This window comes from Enhydra lutris, unplaced genomic scaffold (assembly GCF_002288905.1).
Source record: "Enhydra lutris kenyoni isolate GAN:26980312 unplaced genomic scaffold, ASM228890v2 scaffoldscaffold32, whole genome shotgun sequence".
In the NCBI taxonomy this organism is placed as follows: Eukaryota; Metazoa; Chordata; class Mammalia; order Carnivora; family Mustelidae; genus Enhydra; species Enhydra lutris.
This window is the reverse complement of record NW_019154116.1, coordinates 13,767,003-13,787,155: the sequence shown is the minus strand read 5'-3', so window position 1 is coordinate 13,787,155 and position 20,153 is coordinate 13,767,003. Positions and strand designations below refer to the sequence as shown.

General features: G+C 46.0%; 1 protein-coding gene across 1 annotated transcript in view; it reads left to right on the top strand.

The window, feature by feature from the left end:
* LOC111153425 (myosin X) overlaps nt 1-20,153 on the top strand; it is a 224,047-nt gene that overhangs the window by 104,534 nt on the left and 99,360 nt on the right. The window contains exons 4-9 of the mRNA XM_022512435.1: nt 2,682-2,869; nt 14,621-14,755; nt 16,631-16,755; nt 17,202-17,215; nt 17,335-17,419; nt 18,691-18,794. Of these exons, the coding sequence (XP_022368143.1) occupies nt 2,682-2,869; nt 14,621-14,755; nt 16,631-16,755; nt 17,202-17,215; nt 17,335-17,419; nt 18,691-18,794 (651 nt within the window). The remainder of the gene's footprint in view (nt 1-2,681; nt 2,870-14,620; nt 14,756-16,630; nt 16,756-17,201; nt 17,216-17,334; nt 17,420-18,690; nt 18,795-20,153) is intronic.

The window sequence follows — 20,153 nt, the reverse complement described above, 5'->3', positions numbered from 1 at the left end:
AAAGTAGTGGAAGGGGCTAGACACCCAGAGCCTCAAGCACTACCTGCCTGCCCGCTTCACCCCTGCATACAGCTGACATGAAGGAAGGCACCAGCACCAGTGGTCAAAGCATTAATGGAAGATGAATGTGTCCTCCAGGGAATCAGATGGTTCTCTGTTTCCTTTAGAAGTAGGACACACCTTCCCCAGAGGAAAAAGGAGTTTCCATCTTTCTTTATGGCCAGATCTTTCCCACAGTGTCCTGGTTGGGGAAAATGGACTTTCTGGCAAGCTGAGGTTTCCAAAGCCTGAACATTTACCCACTAATGCACTCTATCTTTTTCTTTTTTAAATGGAGGTGAACTTATCATAACAGAAGATTAACCATGTTAAAATATGCAATTCAGTGTATTTAGGACATTCACAATGTTGTACAGATAGCCTCTTGTCTCGTTCCAAAGTATTTTCATCACCCCAAATGGATACCCTATATCCACTAAGCAGTCCCCACCCACCCCCCATTTCTGCCTCCTCCCCCTGCCTATAGTAATTGCCCCAACCTGTCTTTATGGATTTACCTTTTCTGGATGTGTATGGGAACTTCGGTGTCCAGCTTCCTCACCTTGGTGTGATGTTGTCAGGGTTCATCCCCACAGTGGCACACCTCGGTATTTTATTGCTTTGTAGGGCGGAATAATAGTCCATTGTATGGGTGCACCACACCTGGTTGACCCGCCCATCGGGTAATTGACATCTGTGTGGTTTGACCTTTAGGCTGGTGTGAACAATGCTGCACTTGTTTTTAGTTCTTTTGGTTAAATATCTAGGAGCGGAGTCATTTTGTTGTGGGATAATAACTCTTATGTTTTTAACCTTTTTGGTTCAGATATTTCTAAAATGTAAACTCCTTACATGTGAAGCTTGTTCCATGGAGCATATGATACTTTGCTGGGCGTTCCTGGCCATCCCTGTGACTGTAAATGAGTACAAATTTTCACAATGTGGTGCAGATGCTCTCGGGATATTAGGACTCTCTGCCCTGTGTTGCTTGCTTTTCCTTTCCCTGTGCTGCGTTGCTGTGCCTTGCCAAGGGATATGAGAAGCCTCTGCAGTTGGGTTGCTTGGGTTCACATCTCCCCTCTACCATTTCCTGGCCATGTGGGTGAACATGACACCATCACTATGCCCATTTCCTCCTCTGAAAAATTAGCCTAGTAGGATTGTGAAGCTCCTTAGGTTATTGTGAATGTGAAAGGGTCAGGCCCCCCGTGTGGATCAGCTCAGGGGGGTCATAACAAAATATCATTGACTGGGTGGCTTAAACAGACAGTGATTTTCTCATAGTTCTGGAAGCTAGAGGTCCAAGGTTAAGGTGTTGGCCGGGTTGGCTTCTCCTGAGGGCTCCTTCCTTGCCTTGCAAATGGCTGCCATCTTACTGTGTCCTCAAATGGTCTCTATCTATGCACACACATCTCTGGTGTTTCTTTCAGCTTCCATGTTTCTTCCTAAAAGGAGGGCAGTCAGATTGGGTTAGGGCTCGCCAGAGCAGCCTCACTTTAATGTAATCATCTCCTTAGAGGCCTTAGCTCCAATTACAGTCACATTCCGAGGTACTGGGGGTCCAAGCTTCAACATAGAAATTTTGGAGGGCCAGTGCAGCACTTGGCACAGTGCGTGTGAACTGTCAAAGGTGGTGGTGGTTACGGCGCCTGCCTCCACCCCTGCAGTCTGATGCCGCCGCTGTGTCTGAGGCTGGAAACCTGGTCATCAAACTCTGTTCGCGTTTCCTACAGAAGTCCAAGAGAACAAATTTGGTCCATATGGACGAGGCAGCAGGCCTTGTGTGTTCCTAGGTGTAGCTTCTCTGCTGCTCTGAAGATTTTGCTTAATTTCTGGCCCGGATTTTGTTCCGGAAGGGGAAGATCATCAGGCATCTTAGTTCCAGACCACTTCTGTGGCGTCCAGAATTTTCAAAATGGTCTTAATACTGTTTTAAAAGGTTAAAGGTACATGACATAAAATTTACCGTTTTGACTGTTTCTAGGTGTACTGTCCAGTGCATTTGCAAGGTTGTGTAACTGTAACCACAAATCTACCTCTAGAATCTTCTCACCATCTTAAACAGAAGCTCTGAACCCATTAAACAATAACTCTCCGTTCCTCTTTGCCCCGGCCCCTTAGTGTCGCTCACGTTCTTTCTTTAATCCTGCTCTTTCCTAGAGCCCGCCTGATGAGGAAGGAGCCGGACTGTGGACAGTCCTTTGTACCCGGCATGGGATGAGGAGGTCACCGGGAACGGGGATTTGGGCCTGGGCTGCTTCCCCATCTTTCTGTGGTTTACCTGTCACTGAGAGTCCTCTGAAATGGCTCCATTTATTTGGATAGAATGACAAGATTCTGTACCAAAAAGGTGGAGGGAAAACATACGCCAGGGACAAAGACAGGGGAGCCCTGTCTTTCCTCTTCAAGCAGACCCAGGTGGATTCTGTTAAAGCTGGTAACAGGGGGTGCTTTGGGGAGGTGTGGCAGGCCCCTCCCTTTCGGAGTGTGGAACAGCATGAAGTTGAATCCAGCCTCGTCTGTCTCTGTCCCAGCGTGAGTGGACGTGGCACACCCTAGTCCTGCACCCGACCCCCAACCCCGGCCACTCACACCACATGTAACCCGGCATCCTTCTGTCTCCCTGCCCCGTGTGCCTGCAGACCTACATCGGCTCCATCATTGCCTCGGTGAACCCCTATAAGACCATCGCCGGGCTGTATGAGCAGGCCACCATGGAGCGCTACAGCAGGTGCCACCTGGGGGAGCTCCCCCCCCACGTCTTTGCCGTCGCCAACGAGTGCTACCGATGCCTGTGGAAACGCCACGACAACCAGTGTGTCCTCATCAGGTAACCGGGCCGCTGTGAGACCGGCAGAGGGCTGGGCAGGGGGCCACATGGGAAGCTGGTGTCAGGAGCCCAACCACTGCCCGCTGGACCAGTGGCGCCTTCCCAGGCAGCCCCAGGACACAAAAGTTGCTTAGAAGGTGAATGAGAAAAATGTTTAGTAGGTACCTGAGTTCCTCAGACGGGATTTCTGTTTCAAATAGCTTGATAAGTGCGTCTTTCCAAAGACCCAAGCTCACTTAGATAAGAGCAAGACATTCCACATTTGTTGGCTCTTGGCCTTAGAATAATTATTCCATTTTTCTTTTTCTTTTTTTAAATTTCCCTTAATTATTCTTTGTTTTATTCCATTGTGGCATCATCCTTCTGTGGATTTAAGAAAATGTGCTCCGTTCAGCAGCACATATACTGAAATTGGAAAGAAAATGTGTTGTTCTTTCAAATTTAAAATGTTATATATATATATATGTATGTATATACAGGTTTATATTTATAATCATATATATATGATTCTAAACCGTATATATATGATCTAGAATCAGAAGGCATGTATATTTGAGCAAGAGATCTTTTTTCTCTAATTCAGTCTCTAATTCAATAAGATTACATAGAATTTCCCAAATTGGAACATTTTAATGATTTTGAATTTTATTAAAATAAACTACCAGAAGGGGCACCTGGGTGGCTCAAGTTGGCTAAGCATCTGACTCCTGATTGCAGCTCAGGTCATGATCTCAGGGTCCTGAGATGGAGCCCTGTGTCAGACTCCGTGCTCAGTGAAGAGCCTGCTTGGGATTCTCGCCTTCTGCTTCTCCCCCAACTTGTGTGTGCACGCCCTCTTCTCTCTCTTTCTCTCTCTCTCTCTTAAAAAAAAAAGAAACTACCAGAAGACCTTCTATCAAAACATATCACTAGGAACTGTCTAAAAAAAGCAATGGAGTATATTTCTTTAAAGATATTTCTTTTATGGAGCACCTGGGTGGCTCAGTGGTTAAGCATCTGCCTCTCAATTTTGGCTCAGGTCATGATCTCAGGGTCCTGGGATCGAGCCCCGCGTCAGGCTCTGCAATCAGTGCAGAGTCTGTGCGAGATTCTTTCCCCCTCTCTGCTCCTCCCCCAGCTCATGCTCTCTCTTTTAAAAAAAAAAAAAAAATTATTTTATTAACTAATTCAAATTGGCCTCATCACTTACATTCTAGTGACATCCAGTTGGATCTTCTTAATTCTTTTTATCAGAATCATGTTCTACTGGTGCTCAGCACCCGTAGATAGAACCGAGAGCCGATGTGCTGGACCTCACTTTCCATGATGTTTCCATGGAGTACCTGGACCCTCCCCTCATTCCTGCTCATGGGCACAGCTGTCCCTGAATGCCTGTAGTGTACCATGACGGCTGGTGGGAAAGATTTTGACTTCTGTTATAGCTGATTTTCCAGTCCCAAAATAATTGTGACAAAATAATGATGTTATTTCAAGAGGGAAGGACGAGGCATTTTGGATTTCAGTGGGATGATGAATAAGACCCTCCTTTCCCCTCCGAATTTCTGATCCAGCAGAAGTTCAGACAGGTGGAGGGCCATATGTATGCTTTAGATTTGAAGCCAACCGGGCTGGCTAACATTGAAGCCCCCAGTTAGGCCAAAGCACCTGACCAGGATGCAGGTAGGTTAAGTGGTGGCCACGATCACCGCCGGAAGCCAGTTCCCAGCTGGTGAGGAGCAGACCGGCCCTTTCCCTGGGTCACCTGTCGGGGAGGCCACTTTAGCTCCTGTGGCAGGGAAGGGATGGGGTGGAGGGACTGGCAGACGTGCCAGAGGATGGCCCTCACTGAAACCCTAGGGACAGGAATCACAGCCCCCCACTCCCCCCAGCTGAGGACATTTGGGAAACACAGGGTCCCATGTGGCACCTGTTTGAAGATGACTACGCTGATGGTTTCTGAAGGCTTGGTGTGTTTTGGACACGGTGCCAGGAACATTTCCAACATCATCTCATTCAGGCATCAATCATCTCATTCAGGCTGCTTGTTAGTATCTATAGGAGCCACACACAGGAAAATGACTTAGGGATTATATTCTTCTTACTGATGGTTTTTGCCCATTACGCTAGTGCATGGGTCCTTGCTTTTACAACAAATCAGAATTATATGAAGAGAATAGCAGATATTCGCCTTTTCCATTCTACCTCTCTCTCTGCCCCTCTTAGAGGAGGCGAGCATCTGAGCAGATACACTCTTTCGTTAATCATTTGGATCTTGCTAATGTCCTGAGTTGTGGAAATACCTTGGAGAGAGCAGCTATCCAATTAGTTAAGTAAATGAGTCCATTTTGACTTGTAGTTTTTCAAAATGAACCTATTTAATATATTTAAAAGGGTGCTTTCAAGGGTCCCATTTCCAATAAAGACACTTGCCTCATGTCTGGAAGCCCTGTTTGTAGACTGTTGCAGGGAATTTAACCAAAGCTCAGAGGTTAGAATGTAAGGTCCCCATTTCAGCATACAGAATATAATTTAATAAGGTTAACAGAAAGAAAGAAAACGTGACATATTTTTAAGAAGATCAAACTGTATTCCATACTTAGGTACCTAAATATTTGCCATTGATAATTGCTTGTGTTTCTTATGTTCGATGGGAAAAATGAGGGGATGACTCATAGATTGCTCGCTAGACAGCGTAGCTTAGGAAGAAAGAGGAAAATCAAATGAGGTCATTGTGCATATGTGTGTGTGTGTGTGTGTGTGTGTGTGTAATAAAACGGAAAGGGGTTGGCATTTTCATGCCAAATACTGCGGTATTTAAAAATAAGGTGGGAGGTGGAGGGGGAGTGGATCCCAAATAGAAAGCCCCCATTGTGTGACAGAGTAACTGTATTTACTGCTGTATTTAGCAGTAAATTTAACAATTTAACTCAGGAAACAGAGTCTTTAAGAATACAGTTCTCATTAAAATGTGTCTTGTTTAATAAATCTCGCTGGCAGGTTTTTTTGTGTTGTTGTTTTTAGTGGGAGTTGGGCTGTGGGAATTTAGAGAAAATTGAGTCTAAAAATGAACCCGGTTGAGGACTGTAGCTAGATTTCCACGGGTGTAATCTGCCCCCTAGTGGATTCAACGTGTTTTACGCCTGTGGAAACCTTTTACAACCAGAAAATAGGCCTGTTTGGCATTAGATAGAGAGGACTTCAGAGATCAATTTTCCCCTCCCTTCATGAGCCTAGGTCACTTGGTCAAAGTCCCCAGCTCCTTGTGTAGCAGTGCCAAATCTCTAGGTTTCTAGTCCGAGCTTCTTGTGGTGGTCTCACTTTCAAGCTTGTCAGCTCTCCCAGGCTCTCGTTTTACCTTTTGGTTACATTTAAGCAAATGCTTATGCTATTACAGTTTTTAAAACATGCTGAAAACTTGAATTTTTTTTTTTTCATCTAACTAGCAAGATCAGCATTTGACCTTGGTTGGTCTGGTGCATTTTACATTGACTTGGGTTCCTCGTACATTGATGGGGCAAGTGGGTTTCCTACAGTCTGTTGGTACATATGATCTTTTAAGATCTGTAGTGTGAGTTTCAGGCCTGTGTGGCTAATCCACTATGAAATGAGTCGCCCGGGACAGCATCTGGGAGAGGGCCAGCATTCAACAGCTGTCAGTCCAAGCATAGATATACAGAGCAGCTGTGGATTTGGGACCTTTGCTTTGCTTGGCCTGTTTTGGTTTTCCAAAATGGGATCGATTATCCACCTAATGGATAATTAGGTATTCTAGTTCTAAGACTATGTTTATAAATGATCAAACTGGAAGAGTGAGCAAAACTTGCCGTCCAGGGTTAGAAAGGCACCAGCCTGAACAGGACTTGAAGCAGGCCTCGTGCTCACGTAATAGGGCAGGTTACTGGGCTAGACTTTAGCAGTTAAAAAATAATAATAATAAAATGCAGTCATTGCCATTAGGAACTTCTTCTCTGATGGGCAGAAGCTGATGCAACTAACTGATTTCAGTACAAGCTGTCAAATGCTGTCATTTGTGGCTGCTCAGAACTAGGTCCGTAGGTGCTCAGAGGAGGTGGTGGTTGATCTCAGGAAGGAATTCAGACCATGCTTCATAGAGGAAGTGATGTGGGAATGTGAGCCAAAGAATGTGTAGGAATATGGCTGGCATAGGGAGAGGAAGGACACAGAAGCATTTGCCAAAACATAGACACTCGGAAAAACAAGGGTCATTAGGATATGGAAGGTAGTCCCTGTCCTCTCCATGGAGCGCCGTCACTCTGGGTCTCTCCCTGGTTCTCCAGACCGTCCGCACTCCACCGTCCGCACTCCTCCACGGCTCATCTCCCACCCAGCCTTCGCCTCTCAGGTCTGCAGATCTCCCAGGTCTTAGATGCCTCCCCCTGCACCCATCCCTAAGCCCCATCCAGCCGGTTTCTCCTCCAAGTTCTAAACGTGTGTCCCGGTGCCCGTGATGTTCCATCCGAGATGTCTCGTGGGCATCTCGAGGGTGACATGTCCTAGATTCATGCTGCGTTTCTCCCAGAAGTGTATTCCTCCTCCGATGGTCTCATTCTCAGCAAGTTGGACTCTCCCTCCTACCAGCTCGCAAGCCTGAGAGCAAGAAGTCCTTGGAGCTAGAAGTCCTTCTCCTCCATATGCCCCCCCCAACCCCTGGCCCCCATGAAGGTAGAAGTCCGCACAGTAAAGCGTACTGACCTTATGTAGATGGCCCAGTGGTTGGTGACAGACGTGCACGCCTGTGTCGTGATGCTCAGATCACCCGCTGGGAAGCTCCCGGCTTGCAGGAGGCGCTTCCTCACCCTCTTGTTGTTTACTGCCCTCCTCTCCCCTGCGGCCTCTCACTTCCTGTCCCTGCTGCCCCCCCCACCATCACTATCCTTCTACCCTCACCTCTCTCTCCCTCCTCTTCCTATGCATTCACTCCATCCCCTACTCCATCCACACAGAGCGGTTCTTAAAAACCTTGAACCTGATCATGACACTCTCCTGCTTAAAAACGGCCTTGTGACTTTGATTTCGCCTATGAAATCGTCTCAGAACTTTTACTGTGTGGGGCACCTGGGTGGCTCAGTCGTTAAGTGTCTGCCTTCAGCTCAGGTCAGGATCCCAGGGTGCTGGGATCGAGCCCCGCATCAGGCTCCCTGCTCGGCAAAAGCCTGCTTCTCCCTCTTCCACTCCCCCTACTTGTGTTCCCTCTCTCTGTGTGTCTCTCTCTGTCAAATAAATAAAATCTTTAAAAAAAACACAAACTTTTAATATGGCCTAGGAGGCCCCCTATCAGTGCGTTGGGTTATTTTCCTTTCTCTTTTTCATTATCATAGTTTGTTTTGTTTTGTTTTGTTTTGTTTTAATGGTCTAAGCTCATTTGGGCTCATCTCGATGCACATGTGTTCTCTGTAGCCCATGTTTGTGTTCGCAGTCATGTTGGCGCCAAGGTTTGGGACTCTAATTGCCGTGGGCTAATGAGAAAAATGTAGGACTGGATATGTAAGGGATGTGTTTGCTGCAAGTGAAGGTAGAATAACATCATAATTGCCGCACGAGTTACTGTTCCACGGCGGCGAGGAGAAAGGAGAGAGGCGGGGTGAATGAGTCACCACGTAGCCCGTGGTGAAGCGCCGGGCCTCTCGCACAAGCAGTGAGACCGTCCCAGCACAAAGAGCTCCTCAGCTTGAGCAAAATGACCTTAACCGGTGGGCTAAAATCAGCCCTGTTAATTTGGATTTGGGGGGTGTTAATAGTGTGTCGTTTTAAATTTGGTTTTATAGTTCTGTGATGAAGATTAGCAAGGACACAGGTATGTAGTTACACAGATCATGGCTCTCAGTCATATGTGGGCTCTGTCGTAGTCTCCGTATCACCAAGCAGGTAACTCAATGCTGACATTCTCTGCCCGGAGATGATGTCTGATCCCACAGGTGAAGGGATCCATCCTACAAGACTGCCCCCACCCTACCCCCACTTCAGATGCCAGTCACATGTCCAAGATGCCTGTGCTTCTGATGGCTGTAGATTGGAGGTTCTAACCGACCCCCTTGCCACTTTGATGAATTTGCTAGAATGGTTCACAGAACTCAGGAAACCAGTTTACTTACTGGATTACTGGTTGATTGTAAGAGGATATAACTCAGGAAGAGCTGGGAGAGACGTACAGGGCAAGATATAGGGGAAGGGCCCTCGGCTTCCTTCCATGTGTTCACAATCCCGGAAGCTTTCTCAACGGCACCTCCCACCCCGTCCTCTGGATTTCTATGTGGGCTTCATTGCATAAGCATGATTGATTAAAATCTTGACTCTTCATATTGAATTCAATTTCCAGCCCCTCCCCACTCCCCAAAGGGCGGTGTGGGGGGAAAGAATTGAAGGTTACAACCTTCTGATTCTGTGGTTGGTTCCCCTGGCAAGCAGCCCCTCACAGGGGCTTTCCAGAAGTCACTTCATAATGTAACAAGTGATGTCTTAATTGCTGTCATCATTTAGGAAATAATGAGGGTGTTTGGAGCTCTGTGTCAGAAAGGAAGATGAAGACCCAATAGGTATTTCTTCTTATAAATAATCTGGATATCACACACCTATAACATGTGTATTATATGTAACACCTATCATTATAATGATGGGCAACTTAAAAATGTCTGGGGGTGTGATTCATGATCCCTCGCCATCCCACTCCCCTACTTAAAACAACTAGTCTGGGGCTCTGGGATGGTTCCGTCAGTTAAGGCACTGACTCTTGGTTTCTGCTCAGTCACCATCTCAGGGTCATGATCTCAGGTCGTGAGGCCAATTCCTGCACCAAGGTGTGCGCTCAGCGTGGGGTCAGCTTGGGATTCTCTCTCCCTCTGCCCCTCCCATTCATGCACATGTGCTCTCCTGCACGCTCTCTCTCAAGAGAATAAATAAATATCAGAAATAAATAAAAGAACTAGTCCCATGCTTGGCTAGAGAACAGTGGCCTCTCCGTGTGACCCCAGCGTCCCCGCATTATCGTGGACTTGAGCCGTGCAAGCTGCTTTTCCTTCCTCCAAGGAAAGAGGGAGGTCCTCCCGCCGAGTCTCCCTCCTCTCCCTTCAATTTTCACCCAGTTAGCTCCTGCGTGGGTTTTCACGTTTTGGTCTAAATGTCAGCCCCTCCCCTTCCCTAAAAAAGGTCTTTACTGAACCTTTACCCTCCATCTAAGTCATGAGTTCTCTTATCCCCGGGGATACCTGTGACTGTGTTTGAGATCTTTGTGCTTCTAGATCATAGACAGACTGTCCGTGCCATTGTACACATTAGTGCTTTTCCAGCCCTTAGAGCAGCCTGACACGTAGTAGGCTTACGGATGTTTAAAGAGGGAGGGAGTATCTGCTCTTTCTCCGATACTCCCAGGATTACATTGGTTTGACCCTCAATCAGTGCTTTTCGTGGGGGAACATTAAAGACGCGGGCAGGGGTGTAAGGAGGAGGAGGGTGACATGAAAGCATGCAGCCTGCTTAGAGGCCTGTTACCTTGACATCTGGCATATTTATGGGTTTTAACAATGTGTGAGTTATTTAATTATCTTTATTCTTTGCCTTGTTCATGGAGCACTTCCACGGCCCCATAATAGAATAGTCCCCCGTCCTTACCCCTCTGGAGCTGTCCTGTCTGAATTGTGTGGAAACTGCTTTCAAGAGTAGTGGTTCCCAATCCTGGCTTCATAGTAGAGTCCTCTGGATTAAATTCTACCCCTATAGGCTCAGATCAGAGACATATTAGTCGATTCTAATGTGTGGCTAAGTTTAAAACCTGTTGCAGAGCCCTGTTCAAATCTGCGTTTTGTTTTTGTTTCCAGTTTTAATTCTGTATCAAAAAAAGATGGACTTAAAGACTGTGCTGGGGGCGCCTGGGTCGTTCAGTCGATTAAGCGTCTGCCTTGGGCTCAGGTCATGATCCCAGGGTCCTGGGATCGGCCTGCAGTGGGCTCCCTGCTCAGCGGGGAGCCTGCTTCCTCCTCCCCCACACTCAAGCTCTCGCTCTCTCTTTCTCAAATAAATAAAATCTTTATAAAAATGTAATCAACAATGAAGACGGGAACCAATTAAATAGCTAAAAACAATACAACGGAATCTCAACTTAAGTTGATAATGGATTTGAGCTTGGTACCTCCTTTGTCGGTTTAAAATGCAAAGATAAACTATAACAGCGCATCATAGTGACCCATAATCTCAGAGTAAACAGCAAACCAATCCTATTTTTGAGATCTAGAAATTTTTTTTAAAGATTTTATTTATTTATTTGACAGAGGGAGAGAGAGATCACAAGCAGGCAGAGAAGCAGGCAGAGAGAGAGGGGGAAGCAGGCTCCCCACTGAGCAGAGAGCCGAATGTGGGGCTCGATCCCAGGACCCTGGGATCATGACCTGGGCCAAAGGCAGAGGCTTAACCCACTGAGCCACCCAGGTGCCCCGAGATCTAGAAATTTTTAAAAAACAGGAATTAAATAGGGGTGCATGGGTGGCTCAGTCAGTTAAGCATCTGCCTTTGGCTCAGGTCATGATCTCAGGGTGCTAGGATCAAGTCCCGTGGGGGGAAGTCCTTGCTCAGTGGAGAGTCTGCTTCTCCCTCTGTTGCTCCCCCTGCTTATGCTGCTTCTCTCTCTTTCTCTCTCAAATAAATAAATAAATAAATATTTTTTAAAAAGATGCTTGAAGACTGTATGATACAGCGAGAAAAACTGTAGCTGCAGATTGCCGTAGATGGGCATCCATAGCTGGTTAATGGCCATGAGGGTCCCAGATTTTCTTCTCGACCAAGTCTTGCTGGTTTAGAGTCTGAACGGTATATGCTCTGTGATTGAATCTTTGCCATGTTCTGTTCATTAAGGTAGGCTAATTGCTGTAACAAGCAGCCCCCCAGAATCGCAGGGGCGGAACACAGGAATGCTTCTTGCTCATTTTGCAACCCCACCGGGAAAGGCGAGAGACTTGACTTTATGCCACATGTCACTTTGCTCAGAGTTGGGCCTGACAGAGGGCGTCTAGCTGGCAGGCTCGAGAGAGACAGCCTAACGGACCATGAAGAGGGGGGTTTTAGCCACCAGCCACGGAAGCTGTCTCTATCCATCCCTCTCGCTCTGTGGTTCACCTGGCCACGTTCAGTCCCTGTTACCACTGGTGGCTGTCCTCACTGTAAGAGAGGTCGACACGTTTTCCACTTCCTTGTGCCGGAGGATAAAGAAGTGGGTTTGGGAAACGTTTCCTTATTTCTGCTTCACATGTTTTAACCAGAGAATTTAGCTGTTTTAAGTTCTGTTTGTCTTAACGTCATTGAATCAACAATGACTGGCTAAGTGTATGTATTTTTTTAAATATCAAGAATTACTCAGGGCGCCCGGGTGCCTCAGTCATTAAACGTCTGTCTTTGTCTCAGGTCATGATCCCAGGCGTCTGGGATCCAGTCCTGTGTGGGGCTCCCTGCTCGGTGGGGAGTCTCCTTCTCTCTCTACCCTCTCCCCTCTGCTTGTTCTCTCTCAAGTAAAATAAAATATTTTTGTTTTAAGTTTATTTAAATCTCTTCTTGCAGTTTTTCTTAGTTTCACTGCATCTTGGCGAATGCCCCTTGTGCCCCGGGCACTGGTCTAGGCAGGGGCCAGTGATGTGAGGAAGATGGGGGTACGTGCTAAGCCCTGTACTAGGAAGATTCTGGTTGCTGATAACAGAAAACCCAACCGAAGTTGTCCTAACTCCGATAACATCAGGCAGGGCGCTTCTCTGATTTTCTTGGCTTTTGCTTTATCATCTCAAGATAGGTGTCCGCGGCAAGGGGGATGTTTCTGCCTGGTGTCTCTTGTGTGTGCCCAAAGCTCCCCAGGAGCGCTTGGCTTGCTTGACATGAAGACGTGTGCTGCGGTCCTCACACCTGCCCCTGGCCAAGGCCGTCACTTGCAGAAGGAACAAAATGACTGAGATTGGCCTAGCCCATGAGGATTCCCTGTGGGCCTGCGCCACCCAGCTGGACAGGACTGGTGTCATCTCTTGATCCTTTCCTCTCCTTTGTTACATGTGGTTAATCATTTACCGTGTTTTCAGCAAACTTCCTCTTTCATAACTTCCCAGATCGTGACATTCACCAAGGGCAGCTTTTTTAGGACTAAGTGTAACTCGTCTGTGTATCTCGCCCATTTAGCAATTATTAAAGTGCTACCTTGCTATATCATTGGCATTGCTGTTCTGTACTTACACCTTCTTCTGTTCCCTTTAAGTCTTATTTAGAGAGAGCACGCAAGTGTGAGCCGGGGAAGGGGCAGAGGGAGAGAGAGAATCTCGGGCGGACTCCTCACTGAGCACGGAGCCTGATGTGCGGCTCGATTTCATGACCCCAAAATCATGACCTGAACCAAAATCAAGAGTTGGGTTCTTAACCCACTGAACCACCCAGGCGCCCCTGTTACTTACACCTTTAGTTAGAAGTTCCCTGCCTCCATAGTACCGAGCATGGTATCTTACACAAAACTGAGTTTCTCTTTCCAAATCTGTGATCCCCGCGCCTTCTTGTCCACGTCCTTGCTTGTCCCAGACAACGCCAGCTCTCCTGCGGGCCCCCGCGCTCCTTCCAGAACATTACCTCCAGAGCCATGTTCTTCCCAGGACCCCTTGATGAGCTCAGTGTTCGCCTTCCAGTCTCCTGTGATTGCCTCTGAGCCATCACACCCCATCCTCTCCACTTTCCTTCCCCACCACCTTTGATCTCAGCGCCGCCTGGACGCCTAACCGGAATTCCGTCCCCTAGTGGTCTTCCCAAGCTCATTAGAGCTCTTGTGTCCAGATCCCTCCCTTTCTCTTTGTGTGGCTCATGGCTGCCCGTTCTGTCAGGGGCAACTTGAACCTGGTTTACTTCTCTCACTGGCCTCCCCTTCCCTGCATGGCTTTGTTCACTTTCCCTCAACCATCCCTGAAGCGGGATCTCTGCGGGATGTCGGACTCAGACCTGGTGTTATGTCCCAGATGTGGGTGCTTAGTGCCTCTCTCCAAGGATTAGTGTGGAATCACATGATTCTGTGTGCGTCCAGGATCAGTGGGGTCATTCCCTTGTCTCCTCAGCCATGTTTACGAGTAATTACATTTTTAAGCGTATTTGCCGGCTTTCAGTTTCCCAGAATGATGCTATCTGCAGGGTCGTTCGTCTAACAAGTATTTACCAGGTGCCTGTCAGCAGCTGGGCACCGTGGGGATGTGTGGATTCTCTAGCAAACCAAACACGGAGCCCTGCTCGTGCGGGCTGACCTCGCGTGGAAGGCGCAGCCATCCTCACCTTAACTTAGTGAGGGGGGTTCTGTTGACCTCTGACCTCAGAGAGGCTTTCGTAATAGCAGAAAGGGTGTGGCCAGAAGAACATGCTTTCACTGCCCTTTAACTTGACTCATGGGACAGGCATTTCGACCTCTGTTGTTCCACCTTTCAACTGTTGTCCTGTGGACCAGTTGGAGTGACGTTAGCCAAACTGTTTGTTTTCGCTTTTTTTTTTTCTTTTAAGAATTTATTTATTTGAGAGCGAGCATAAGCAGGGGAAGTTGCAGAGGGAGAGGAAGAGGGAGAAGCAGGCTCCTCGCTGAGCAGAAGGATGTGGGGCTTGATCCCATGACCCTGGGACCATGACCTGAGCCGAAAGCAGACGCCCAACTGACTGAGCCACCAGGCGCCCCTCAAACTGGATTTTGTTTCCTTTGTTTTCTTTTTTCTTTCTTTCTTTTTTTTTTTTTAAATTTGAACAAGCTTGTGCATTTTTGTTTTTCAGCGGTGAAAGTGGGGCAGGTAAAACCGAAAGCACCAAACTGATCCTCAAGTTCTTATCAGTCATCAGCCAACAGTCTTTGGAATTGTCCTTAAAGGAGAAGACGTCCTGTGTCGAACAAGCTATTCTTGAAAGCAGGTATTTCTTTATCGTGCTCCTTGTTTGCAACGAACAGGATTCACTGTCCTCCCCGTGTGGCTCGTTTAAGGATGAGTTATAATTAGTTGGTCCATTTTTTCTTTTACAATTCCTGGAGGAAAAGTCCCAACGTGGACATAGCAATTTCTAACAACCTGAGTGACCGTTCCTCATCCCCCCCACCTCAGCCCCTTCCCCGGGCCAGGTTTGAGTGGGCGAATGAGCGATTCTGAGGAATGTTCTGCAGCCTCCCCTTGCCAGCGAGCCCTTGCCTCACTTTTCAGAGGCCTTTTCTGAGTGGCAGTTTCAGCTTCTGTGTAGCAGAGGACTTAGCACAGAGGTGAGGGGGCCCGTGCTGGCCTTCTCGCCCTTTGGGGCCACCATATTGGCAAGATGGCAGTTTTTAAAGCCTGTCACGGGACAGAAGATCAGTAATATGTCTGATGACAGGGAGTCTCAGAACTTCGAAAGAGGGCTGTGTGGTGTGGTACCATCCATATTTTTATTTTGAGTACGTATTTGCCCAATGTCTGAGTTGTGTCTTACAAGATTTTAGAGCCAGTAAAGACCTTATAGATCTTGTTACTTAGAATTTAGTCCAGAAGTCAGCAAACTACCCATAACCTGTGGCTTGTTTTTCTTTTTGTTTTAGCATTCATACACTTTTTTCAGTTGTCGTAAAATATGTATTACATGAAATTTATAATTTTTATTTTTTTTAAGATCTTATTTATTTGACAGAGATCACAAGTAGGCAGAGAGGCAGGCAGAGAGGGGGAAGCAGGCTCCCCGCTGAGCAGAGAGCCTGATGTGATGCGGGGTTTGATCCCAGGACCCTGGGATTATGACCTGAGCCAAAGGCAGAGGCTCAACCCACTGAGCTACGTAGGTGCCTCAAAATTTATAATTTTAAACGTTTTTTCAGCATACAGCTTCATGGCATTAAGTACATTCACGCTGTTGTGCAACTATTAAAAACCACCCATCTTCAGAAGTTTGTCCTCTTCCTGCAGCCTGTTTTTGTCAATAAAGTTTTATCAGAACACAGACACATTTATTTATCTGTTGTTTACAGCTGCTTTTAAGCTACCGTGGCAGAGAGAGCTGAGTGGTTGTAACAGAGACCCCGTGGCTGACAAAGCCTACAATATCTATTATCTGGTTCTTTACAGAAAAGTTTGCCACCCCCTGATCTAGTCTGACTTCATCTTCCAGGTGGGGAATACCCAGAGAAATTACTTATAAAGGAGTTGCCCCCGGACAGACACCAAATGGGTGAAATTCCCAGGACTGGGACTCTTAGAGTTGCTGAAATCTAAGTGGGGTCTTTTTCTGTGCAATCCCTGACATGTGGATATATGCCTGAGCGAGTTTACACAAGGACAAGCCCTTGTAGTTGCCTGAACTCAGTAGCTTCGTGAGCTCTAAGACCTCTCCTTCAAAATGGACATGCGCTATAGACCCATTTCAGCAAGCGCTTTGAAAATCTGGCTCTTCTGTAAATAAACGTAGTCACCATAGATCCTTTTGATTTTAGATTTTTCTTGCAATTGTATATTTTGACATTTGTGAGGAATGCTCTTGCTGTTTATAGATCTCCCCTAATTAACACTCGTTGCTATCCTCATTTTTTCTTTTTTTAATTAATATTTTTATTGAAGTATAATGGCATACAGTATCCTGTTAGCTTCAGGTGAATGTCATAGGGATGAGCTATTTTGCGTCTTACGAGATGATCCCCACAGTAAGTCTAGTGACCATCTGTCAGCGTCCATAGTGATCACAATGTTATTGATAGATCGCCTCTGCTGAAACTGACATCTCATGACATATTTCGTGTTTTATAACTGGAGGTTTTCCTCACGTCTTTCACAGCCCCATCATGGAAGCTTTCGGCAATGCCAAGACCGTGTACAACAACAACTCCAGTCGCTTTGGGAAGTTCGTTCAGCTGCACATCTGCCAGAAGGGAAATATTCAGGGCGGGAGAATTGTAGATTGTATCCTGTTTCATTCCGGTCTTGTCTTTAGTATTTGACTCTATAAGTACAAACTGCTCTCGGTTATCGTAAGGACAGATAATGGGAAAACATTTCGGTTATTGCTTAAAGTTACTACATTTGACCTAGTAGTTATTCTAGGAGATAACCATTTTTCTTCGGGAAAATTTTATCATGTTCGTCATCTGGAAAATTGGTTTCATCATTGAGCATCAGGTGTTTGTTGTTCGAGAGCCATTCGGTCAACTTGTCTGGCACGTCCTAGGACACCTTGTTTCCTGTTTGAAGTCTATGCTTTGTTGGCTCCTCTCGGCACTGGAAGTCTCGATGTCCAAGGAACAGGGATTTGCAGTTATTCGGGTGACAGAGAATAGAGAATTAAAGCCTAATTGAGCATGTCATATCTTGGTTTTGTTCCTTGACTGGCCATTGCTTTTCACATGAAGATTTATTAGAAAAAGTAAGTAAACCTGATTTAATTTACATTTTCTTCTATAATAATAATTTTTGGAAATGACTGGTTTGTGTTAATGGAATGGAGGAAACGTCTCTGAGATGAAATCTGATTCACCCCCACAGAACCGAGTAGTAAGGCAAAACCCTGGGGAAAGGAATTATCACATATTCTATGCGCTGCTGGCAGGGCTGGAACATGAACAGAGAGGTAAGTGGGTGGGAGACCAGCAGAGCCATGTGGATTAGCCACTTGCTTTCCCTTGGAAAGCCACAGGTAAGACCTCTGCTTGGGCTTTGTTGGTATCCATTAATTGAAACAAAATGTCCCTGTTAGAGCCAAATAATGTAGAGGGAAAATCATCAATAGAGAAAGATGTTACATTTTTTTGTTTTTTTGGGATCTTGGTACTTTTCTCATTTATAGGATATTCATGAAAAAAATGTATGGGGCATATTGTAACTGGTTTACTTTGAAACCATACCCAAATCTAATTTCTAAGCATTTGATTTTTTTTTAAAGATTTTATTTATTTATTTGAGAGAGGGAGAAAGTGAGAGAAAGCATGAGAGGGGAGAAGGTCAGAGGGAGAAGCAGATTCCCTATGGAGCTGGGAGCCCGATGCAGGCCTTGATCCCAGGTCTCTCGGATCATGACCTGAGCCGAAGGCAGTCACTTAACCAACTGAGCCACCCAAGTGCTCATTTAAACATTGGATTTTTGGGGCGCCTGGGTGGCTCAGTGGGTTAAGCCTCTGTCTTCGGCTCAGGTCGTGATCTCAGGATCCTGGGATCGAGCCCCACATCGGGCTCTCTGCTCAGCAGGGAGCCTGCTTCCTCCTCTCTCTCTCTCTGCCTGCCTCTCTGCATACTTGGGGTCTCTGTCTGTCAAATAAATAAATAAAATCTTTAAACATTGGATTTTTAAGGGAAAATAAAATAGGACCCTTATCAGTTAGTTTTTCAGGAACATTTTCTATCATGCCATCTAGTTTAATTAAACCCTTTATTTTTTAATTTATTGATTTTAGAGAGCATAACCAAGAGTTGGACTCTTAACTGACTGAGCCACCCAGGCACTCCTAATTAAATTCTATTTTCTCTAAATGATGATTAAAAGAGAACTTTCTTTTTTATTAATAGGGGACCTTTATTTATATACTTTTTTAAAAATTTTTAACGATTTTATTTATTTATTTGACAGAAAGAGACACAGCTACCCAGGGAACTCAAGCAGGGGGAGTGGGAAAGGGAGAAGCAGGCTTCCTGCCCCGGAGCAGGGAGTCTGATGCGGGGCTGGATCCCGGGAGTCTGGGATCATGACTTGACCTGAAGGCAGACGCCCGATGACTAAGCCACCCAGGGGCCCCATGCTTTGTTTTTGTTTTTGTTTTTTAAGTTACAAAGTGAAGATTCTTTTGGATTTTGTCTTATCCTGACCAGTCAAATACTGATTTTATGTTTTTCTCTGTCTTTTTGCAGAAGAATTTTATTTATCTGCGCCGGAAAACTACCACTACTTGAGTCAATCTGGATGTATAGAAGACAAGACAATCAATGACCAGGAATCCTTTAGGGAAGTGATTGTAAGTTACTTTCTTCTTTTCCCTTTATTAAGAGTGACAACCCCTTTAAAAAAAAAAAAAGGGACATTTTATTTCCTGTTTCAAAAAAATGTTTTTAATGAAAATAGAAGTAATTTCATTTGCACTGCTGTATGAGAATACGTACGATCTTCTTGTTCCAAGTCATGATAAAGAATGTTCCAGACTAGAAAAGAATCCTCTTTCTTCAGAAGGCGGATGACTATCTGTGGCATTCAGGAAAAATGGGTTGACTTGGAACAGTGTATTAGAAAAAATACATCACAGGCTTGGTCCTGGAGCATGCCAATCTTTCTTTTTTGAGATGATGATGATGATGATGATGATTTATAATAGTTTCTATAGCTAAAAACAAATCTGTCAACCATTAGGCCAGGTGACAGGATCTTGTCTGGTTCTCCTGGCCTGATTCTGAAAACCAGTTCTGACCACGAGGACAGTAGTCTCCTTACGGCTCTGAGGTGTGGTTGTGTGTGGTCTCTTAGTTTTCTGATATCACAAGGACTTGGTTATAAGGTGACAAGATTTAGGAAGCCTGGTCATCGAGCCCCACCGGACTGAGAATGGCTGGTAGGTTTTTACCAGGGTAGTCTTCGCTCCTTCGCTAGAGTCATTAATACACCAGTTGGATACAGTGGATCTGGGGCTGATTCATCACCGTAAATGCAGTGGACGTTGGCAGAGTGCTTGTTATATGGACTCAGATGGGCCCCCTCTCTCGTTGCTCTTAACAACCCTTTGAGGGGAGGAACTCTGGGTAGCTACACTCTACAGCTCAGAGAGGTTGGCATCCAGCCTAACCATTCACAGTACCAGATAGAACTGGTGTGGAAAGAGTCCAACTCCAAATTTCAGACTCTTATCCACAAGGCAAGTGGTACAACTTCTGGTACAACCCAGACTCTTCTGTGAGGTTCTTGTTTTTATAGTTGTCAGCAGTGCTCTAGTCCATATCCCCATCTCTTCTTCCAGATTGTAAAAATGCCTTGTGGAATGAAATCAGGGTCTTTTTTTTTTTTTTAATATATACGTCATTTTTCCACCTCTGACTGAAATGAAGAACAGGGTTGGCTATAATAGGATCCTCTTCCCCTTGGTCTCCCTTTTATTATGTCATTTATAATGCAGAGGGGTTTCTCTTGCCAAATCTCCTTTCTTGAAACTGTTAACAAAAAAGCCCCCTGCAGGGGCGCCTGGGTGACTCAGTGGGTTAAGCCTCTGCCTTCCGCTCAGGTCACGATTTTAGGGTCCTGGGATCGAGCCCCGCATGAGCCCCGCATGAGCCCGGCCTCTGCTCAGCGGGGATCCTGCTTCCCCACCCCCTCTCTCTGCCTGCCTCTC